The 9,576-nt window shown below is 36.1% G+C and overlaps 1 protein-coding gene across 1 annotated transcript; it reads right to left on the bottom strand.

Annotated features, from left to right (window-relative positions):
• Positions 1 to 1,849: 1,849 nt before the first annotated feature.
• Positions 1,850 to 4,106, bottom strand: gdf15 (Growth differentiation factor-15). The gene is made up of 2 exons (XM_079819804.1): positions 3,742 to 4,106; positions 1,850 to 3,032 (listed from the first exon to the last, which is right to left on the bottom strand). The coding sequence occupies exons 1-2, from the start codon at positions 4,058 to 4,060 to the stop codon at positions 2,287 to 2,289; spliced, it is 1,065 nt and encodes a 354-aa protein (XP_079675930.1). The 5' UTR covers positions 4,061 to 4,106; the 3' UTR covers positions 1,850 to 2,286.
• Positions 4,107 to 9,576: the final 5,470 nt, after the last annotated feature.

Here is a 9,576-nt window from a genome sequence, read left to right as displayed (position 1 = left end):
TTGAGTTATTGTTGCCTTTCTTTCAGCTCGAACCAGGGGTCATTCTTCTCTGAGACTCATCAGAGGTCTGGTTTCAAGTATAATTCTTTTGAAGGGATGGTGCTTTATGCAATGTTGTCTAGTGTAAGTGATAAAACCGTTTGACATGTGTACTGGCTGCTGTATACAAGCCATCAGGGCATCACTCTGGCGTCAAGGCATTTTCACCGATAGAACTGCTTACTGGATTTTTACTCTTTTTCAGACCATTCTCAGTAAACCCTACAGAGAATGTATGAAACCCAGTAGATCAGCAGTTTTTGAAATACTCAGAACAGCCATTCTGACACCAACAACCATGCCACGTTTAAAGTCACTCGCCTTTCTTCCCCATTCTGATGCTCAGTTCAAACTTCAGCAGAAAGTCTTGACCATGTCTATATGCCCAAAGTTGCTGCCATGTGATTGGCTAATTAGATATTTGTGTTAACGAGCAGTTGAAGGTGTACCTATTAAAGTATATATATATATATAAACATTTCCATGTAAAATGTTAAAACAATAATATATATATATTTTTTAAATAAGAAAAAATGTAAGGTATGTTTAAAATGTACACATTCAAAAAAGAAAATCCTGGATATGTACAAATAGACTATATTACAATTCTGGCAGCAAAACTTTTGTTTAGTGACTTTCAGGGAGCTTTCAGTAGTCCCTAGACTCCCTACTGACACACATTTCATCCAAACTGTGTTTCCAGGTTACTGGCACAGCCAGATATGCTGAGGTGAATTTCTGTACTATAGATCTACTGTACCCACATACTTACATACGTTTATTTCGCCACATTGTTTTATCAAACGCTCAAAACAATCAGAACATTTAAACCTACTAAACCAGTTTTATTGATGTATGAGCCAGTACTTTTACTTTGAAGCAAATAAAGTGATAGTAATAACTACAAGGAAGTCAATTTGTTTATTGCTTTATGCTTGATTCTGTGATGATTACGATTATTATTATTGTTATCAATGAAATTACACTCTAAAAAAAAAGGCTCGTAATCATAGGGGAACCTTTTTTAGTGCTATATAGCACCAATTTTGGTGCTTCAGTGGTTCTTCAGCGGTTCTTCAGAGGTGCTATATAGCACCTTAGTCAAAGAACCGGTGAAGAACCTCTGAAGAACCGCTGAAGAACCTCTGAAGAACCGCTGAAGAACCACTGAAGCACCAAAATTGGTGCTATATAGCACTAAAAAAGGTTCCCCTATGATTACGAGCCAAGAACCATTTTTGGTGCAATATAGAACCTTTTTTTTTTAGAGTGTATTACATTGTGTCAAAACAATACGTCAGTTAATGTATCTCAAAAGACAACCAATTTTTATGGACTATGACAGTAGTGACAGTATTATGTAAATACTAAGTTAGAAATGAACTCATACCTTCACTGCGCTTGCTTCAGAGAGCATTCACTCTCTGGTCAAGGCCACTGAAACGTATGTGTGCTTTCAAGGCTACAGATGTAAAACCAGGGCTATCTTTATAGATGGGATAATATTGGATAACATGGATAAATATTCTTTATGTATATTTATGGCATGACTCACCTTGAAATATTATCTAGAACTGAGTGGATAATGTAAAATGTTGAGTGTAAATTAAACGTTACACTTTATGTAAAACATATTGTGAATTAATTTTATAGTTCATTGTTATATGACCTAAGTGAGTCATACACAGATGATTCATTCTGATGGTCTATTTTCCGCAATTTAATAGCATGAGGAGGCAATTTCGCTGTGGATTCAAAGCTTTTTAACAACATCCTGAGTTTTCATAGCAGCTCAACAAATATTATATGTGAGGATGTTGAATCGTCTTTATTGAAATGTGAACAGTCATTTGTGAGCTAAACATCCATGCTGAAAATATATTACATTTCCCTTATTTTATTAACATTCTTTCAAAAATACAAAAGGTTTCTTGATTCATTCGCAACACAGCAACAAACTATTAAAAACAGTACAAAACTTTTCAAATAAATTACAATAAATAACTTGATATTCCAGTATGTCAATCATGTAAAAATACAGCACCCATTCAACATGTCAGTGTATGCATGAAAGCAGGCATCTGGTTTCAAAAGAAGCCAAACTATTTTATACACCCGAGGAATGTAACCAAATGTGTGTGAGAACATTTCATCAGCTAGATATTTCGGCTCCTTTTCATCTTCTCTATTGAGAGTTTAATGTTCAGTTAATAATCAGTGTCTTTTAGAAACATGTGCCAATGTTGCTCATGCACAGTAGCATTTACTAACTATCAAATCGTTGAAAGGTGTGAGTTTCAGCTTTCCACGACTGTCATAGTGCATGAGAACCATTGGCTCATAGGCAGCTGGTACGCAGCAAGGCCCAGGTGTTGCTCCTTTGGACATAAGATGCAGACGAGACTTAACCTGAGTATGCATACTGGCAGGTTTATAATTATGTGGACAGGAACCGTCACAGTAGTGCATAGTATAGCCCGAAGGAGCGATAACCCAGTCTGACCAGCCGATCTCTTTGAAGGAAACATTTAATGACTTCCGCCTGCAGTGACCTTCATCCTCAACGCTTTCCTCTTTAGCAGAGAGAGCTCTCTTGCTTCTCCTCACTGCTTGGTCAAGTTGTAAAATAAGCCGAGGCATGGACTCTGTTCTCACTTCTTGTTTTTTGAGGAGGCAAATTTCAACAACTAAAAGCTCAGCACTTGTGTCCTTAAGCCACTTCTCAACTGCAACTGTTAAATCCAACGTGACATCCCGAGAGCTCAAGTCCCTCGTGTGAAATACAGTCTCTTTATGAAAACCAGTTGTATGCATTCTAACCACGATGTCTTTTGATAGCCATGGCTGGCCGGGTGTAATTTTGTCCATGCGAGGTCTCTTAATTCGCAGCCTTGCATGTTTAAGGTTGACTCCAGTTTTAATGAGAGAGTTCTTGTGGAAAGCAGCTCTGAACCACTGTTGCCTTGAATCCATGCTTGAATTCAGAGGCTGTACTGTTAGGAAAATAATGAAGAAAACTGAAATTAGACAGTGCCAAACCAACAATTAATGTGGTATATTAATATATATATTAAAATTGGTATGTATGTATGTGTATGTATGTATATATATATATATATATATATATATATATATATATAAAATAAATTATGTTTTAATTTTTAATCCACTTGAATACAGTGAATATATACATTCAATTAAAAACAAATATACATATGTTTTGCGTGTATGTATATATTGATCGACACACAGACACACACACACATACACAAAACAAATATTGACTTTACTATATTCAGTTTAGTGAAACGTTACATTACAGCATTACAAGTTAAAGATAATAGCAAATTACAAATTAGACAATGCAAACTATATATATATATATATATAAATACATTTTTTAAATTTTTCCATTTGTCCAATATTCTCCTTGAACCTAATATATATAGTCATATTGAGTTCAAAGTCATATAAAGTCATTGAGTTAAAAAAATTTTTTATCCAAAATATATCTATAAATAAATGCACTTTCAATTCACACACACACACAAAAAAAGTTTAATTGTGTAAATTAAAAGCATAAGTAGATTTGTTTTAAAAATCCATACATATATATGGATTTTTAAAGCAAATGTACTTATGCTTTTAATTTACACAATTAAACTTTTTTACTTAATTTACATAATTATAATAAAAGCTTACCTGTCGTGGGAAAGAGCACCGTAGAGGCTCTTCTTGCAGGCTGAAGCTCCTGCTCTTCACTGGAATTCCCTTTTAGCAGTTGTCCAATTCTCCTGTACTGACGGTACATCCTGACCAAGTCCTGGTGAGAGGCTCTTCCACCAGTCCTGGGTGGTGCGTCCATCCCCAGGTACTCCAGAATAATGCTCTTCAGAGCCTCAAGCTGCAGGCCTGTGTATGTTTCCTCATGCTCCCGTTGAGCTGTACACTCTCTCAGACAAGAGCTAAAAATAACTGCCCCAACAGAAAGGAGAAAGCACTGTGCTACTGAGATCTGCATGGCAAGTTCTTTTTGTTTGTGCTGTCGTTGTGTTGGTCAGTGCAATGAATGACATTCCAGACATGCTTTCATTTATACAGGTACAGGCCACGCCTCACCGGAGAAAATTGCTCATCTACACCCACACAAAAAAAAAACACGTAAAGTAGCCATTCCCTAGCCTAGGCAATGACATCATGCCAATATGACTTTAGAGTAATGCTGTCACCCCAAAGTGAAATTCATCTTGGACTTAGGACTTGCTGAACACACACATGCACACACAATACATTGCCACTTTTGTTCAACATTAATATTATTTAATATATTCAAACTATACTGGATAATATATACTAATACATAATCTATAACAATGAGGCAAAATAAGATAAGAATAGTAGGAGAGTATTTTTTAATTAAATGAATTTCTGTACTATGATTATTATGTAATTCTACATTTGAACAGATCTGAATTATGTGTATATTCATGATTATCTTAAGACCACACACAGTCTGCATCAAACTCATAACAACATAGGATAATCTATAATTATGGGACCACCACGATATGTGTGGTCTTGCCTAAACTGGCTTTTGTCTTTATAAATGAACGACTTTCGGATCATTTTAAAAATGTTCCTCTCTGTTTTCATGTAGGAAACAAATTTGTTTACATGTGGAACGATAGACGGCAGTAGACTCACATATGGTAGTAAAATAAAGCAAGACGGATCTAAACAAACCTGAAAAAAGGTTGAATAATTTGCATCATTGTCTAAGCTTAGCCTATTCGTCACATGTTGCTTGTCACATGCTCAGATGACTCTTCTAAGGTAAAAAGTGTGTGAAAGGTTTTTAGGTACGTTTCAAACAAACATTGTGGCGTTCATGCTGTCAGAATGCCAAAAGCACCACATTGAGTAATGGAGCATTTGGAGCCAAACAAAACGACAACTGTATTTAAAACACGAGGGATGGTTGTCATACACATTCAATACACACCCACAATTAACTTTTTTTTTTAAAGAACACAGTATGTTACACCAGACAGATTACATGTTTTAACCTAAATATAGCCTATATATATTTTTCACCTACCCTCTGAAAGTACTAACACTCTTGGTGTCACGTCTGTTGTCATTGCATCAGGTTTGAGGGTTAGAACGTGCCCTGTTGTCAAGTTCATCCAGTTAATTTACAACTAAATTACAAAATAACTACACACTTACAATGAATTCCATCATTTTGTAAACTACATAAAGAGACCTCGCCACATTTAGATCACAGATAAACAAGACTTTACTGTAATCTATGATAATACATGTCAGTGAGGCTACTGTGATGATATTTTACAGCAGAATTGCATCATAAGACCCATATAGGGCAGCTGTGTGTTCACAATACTAAGGGGTTAATGGTTAATTCTAGCAGCAGTGCTATTTAAAGAGTAGTAAAAATGTGTGTCCATCTGTTCCCCTCTGGGCCATATATTATATGAGATATGAGGAGATAAAAGAATAAGTGTATAAGCAAGAATGACAAATCTCCAGGATGATAAAAAAAAGAGCATCACCCAATTTTTGGTGTCAGACATGTGCTTTCTGAAGATGAATATAGATAAATGACTCCCTCTAGTGGTTACTATTGAAAATAACAAAAACTGAACAGGAAAAAAAATTAAGCTTGTGGCATTGATTTTTAAAAAATATTAAAACGTTAAATATTTTTAGGGACGACAAACTCAGAAAATATAACTATATTAGACAATATGTATTATATAATATCTTACATTTAAAATATAGCCTAAGTCCATATAAAAATAACATTGAAAGACAATTTAAGTAACAAAAAAGTAATGAAGGTTAAAGGAACACTCAACTATTTTTGAAAATAGACTAATTTTCCAACTCCCCTAGAGTTAAACAGTTGAGTTTTACTGTTTTCGAATCCATTCAGCCGATCTCTGGGTCTGGCGGTAGCAATTTTAGCATAGCTTAGCATAGATAATTGAATCTGATTAGACCGTTAGCATCTCGTTAAAAAATGACCAAAGAGTTTCAAGTAGTTACATTGTGTAAAAGTTGCGATTTTCTAGGCCGATATGGCTAGGAACTATACTCTCATTTCTGCCTTATAATCAAGGAACTTTGCTGCCGTACCATGGGTACAGCGGCACAATGATATTACGCAGCGCCTGCAAATAGGCTAACTTCCGTTAACATAACCAATGTGACAACCTACTTGCACCAAGTATAGGTCTCTGCAGGTTAGTAATAGGAGTTACCAGATCAGTGAGCAAGGCCATAAACAGAGGAGCGTTTTTCACTGTGTTGCCTGATTTGCCAACGTCACAGTGTGGGTAAGGTTTAGGGGAGGGTGAAGGGAATCATTTTCATTGCGTGATTTATAAACACCCATCAGTTTGAAAACACCCACAAATTTAGCAACGCCCACATTTGTTCCACAGAGACCCCATACTCGCTTGCACAGGGAGCGTGCTGGGAACTATTTTCAGGCGCTGCGTAATATCATTGCGCCGCTGCACCCATGGTACGACAACAAAGTTTAGTTAGTAAATGAGAGTTTAGTTCCATATCGGCCAAGAAAATCACAACTTTTTCTTTTTCCGTCAGGCTTAGTACACGATGTAACTACAGAAGAGTATAGTTTTAGATAGGAAAAATATTTAAACTCTTTGGTCATTTTTGAGCGAGATGCTAACGGTCTAATCAGATTCAATGATCTATGCTAAGCTATGCTAAAAGTACTACCGCCAGATCCGGAGATCGGCTGAATGGATTCGAAAACGGTAAAACTCAACTGTTTAACTCTAGGGGAGTTGGAAATAAGCCTATTTTCAAAAATGGTGGCATGTTCCTTTAATAAAACAATGGAAATTCAAAAAAACACAACAACTGAATCACAGCAGAAAGTCAGAGCTCCTCTCTAAATTCTGTCACAACAAATCCTAAAATCAATGAGAATCTACTAAAAAATAAAACATAAACAAAATTTCATGAACTGGGAAGGAATCAGGGAAACCGTCCGCCTCAAAAGCTGTATATAATATAATCATTGTCGTGCTCAAACAACTCTAACAAGCACAAATGATCCTGCCTTTGTTCCAGAAACACAGTGCATCAGGCGCACACAGTAATAGGAAAGGACAAAAAGCAGTGGACTGTAAAGACCACGCTCATCTCGATTTACCACAACTAGTAACTGCACAGAAAATAAATAAATACATTTGCAAAAAAGAATGACCAAAGGAAACCATCATCACACAAAATGTGCACTCAAGCATTTGGATATTAAAAACAACCGAGAATTCACATTGTAATGGTCATTTAAAGACCATTTAAAGACTGTGTTCTGTGCATAAAAAGAGAGCAGACAGGGGCAAAGTGTGACTCATGCAGTGTTGTGATGTTTTTCAATCAATGTTCCATTGTTACATCAAAGCATCATGGTGCCACTTGGAGACAGACAATAATCAATCAGGAGACAATATCCCACATGACTGCAGTGCCAGGCTAACTGCCCAAATTATTCCAGTATACTTCTGAAAATGGGAATGTTTCATCAGCAGAACTGTAGTTTTCATAAATCAAAGGTCTTTTACATTTAGCAAAAGTCAAAGAGTCAAATACAATACTTACATCTTGGGTGCCCCCAATACTGATAATTAAATCCTTGGTAAAATATATGATTATTTTTTTTGCCAGCTTTCACTCAAATCTAAACATCAACATCAAAATTGCATTGCAAAACTTACATGTTTAATTCCAGCATAATTAACAATGAACCTTAAGAGTACCAGATAGAATCATTTCTCTTCTAGGCTAAAGTTAAAATAAACAAATAAACAGTCATGTATTCCTCTAGGATTCATTTAACGCAATAGTACTCAGTAAAACTCGCTTCATAGCTACATTTTGGTTAAGACCTTTCTTTAAATTAACTACACCGTCTACATTGCCTAAATTAATATGAAAGACAACATTTCGATAAGCTGTTCAGAACAACAACCTGAATTTTACGCTACCGCCTTAATTGTACAGATTCGTGTTTTGATTGGTTCCTCGCAGACACTCTCATCCTCTAGTCAGGTGACAGTGTGCGCGCTGTTTCAGGGATGGACTGGCAGACTACAGATATCATGAGTAAAAGACATTTCTCCCTACGGGATGGGTTAAATTAACCATAGGAAACCTACAAAATATATTCATAATGGATGAGCCAAATATACTGAGGCGGCGTGGTCTCCAGGTAAGAGTGCATAAGTGATAAAGACAGTAACGTTAGCCTATTCTTTTTTTTATATTTAACGTTAGAGGATATAGGCTGTATCTTTATTTAATCCAGTGGTTTATCTGTATCAGCATGTTTTATTTTTAAGCGAACGGTGCATCTTAGTTGCAACCACTTATTTATATCACACGTTTCGCATCCGTTTGTTTACATTGAACAGAATCGCATGTGTTTGAAATGGTTTGATTTGACGTGTCGAGTGTTGGAAATTAACGGTTTTTGGATTACATACTTGATAAATATGCAATAACATTAATAGAATATATATTTTTATATCCGCGACATTGAAAAAAAAAAAACAGCTGTTGATTTCATGCACGTTAAGGTTTTTACAGAACCAGCGAAGTCGACACGTTTCTTCAGCAGTTGCCATGGTGATTACTGCATTTGTTATGCTCCGATCTGTTTATGTTGGAAAGACCTGCCTTTGCTCCCTTTTTGCACGAAACTCCCAATATAATAATGTATATGGATTTTCAAAGGTATATATATATATATATATATATATATATATATATATATATATATATATATATATATATATATATATATATATATATATATTCACTGATCAGGCATAACATTATGACACTAATATTGTGTTGGTCCCCCATTTGCTGCCAAAACAGCTCTGACCTTTCGAGGCATGGACTCCACTAGACCCCTAAAGGTGTGTTATGGTATCTGGCACCAAGATGTTCGCAGCAGATCCTTTAAAGGAACAAAAACTTTTTGGGACTTTAGTTTTGGGACTTATTCACCGTATCCCCAGATTTAGATAAGTCCATACACACCATTCTCATCTCTGTGCATGCCATAACTGTCTGACATACCCATCGCTAGCCTAGCTTAAAGACTGGAGGCAAATGGCTCCAACTAGCCTGTGTATAGTTACGTAATAATCAAGGCACTTTGCTGCCGTACCATGGGTGCAGCAGGCGCAATGATTTTACACAGCGCCTGAAAATAGTCCCCAGCACGCTCTCTGTGCAAGCAGGTTGTCACGTTTTTTATGTTGACGGAAGTTAGCCAAGTATAGGACGCTGCGTAATATCATTGCGCCTCTTGCACCCATGGTACGGCAGCAAAGTTCCTTGATTATTATGCAGGAATGAGAGGATAGTTCCTAGCCATATTGGCCTAGAAAATCAAAACTTTTCATTTTCCGTCGGTCTTAGTACACAATGTAACTATACACATCACAACATGTAAATAGGAAAATGTTG

Source organism: Gobio gobio (genome assembly GCF_949357685.1).
Source record: "Gobio gobio genome assembly, chromosome: 6".
Taxonomy (NCBI): domain Eukaryota; kingdom Metazoa; phylum Chordata; class Actinopteri; order Cypriniformes; family Gobionidae; genus Gobio; species Gobio gobio.
The sequence above is the reverse complement of the archived record's forward strand: the minus strand, read 5'-3'. Positions and strand labels throughout refer to the sequence as shown.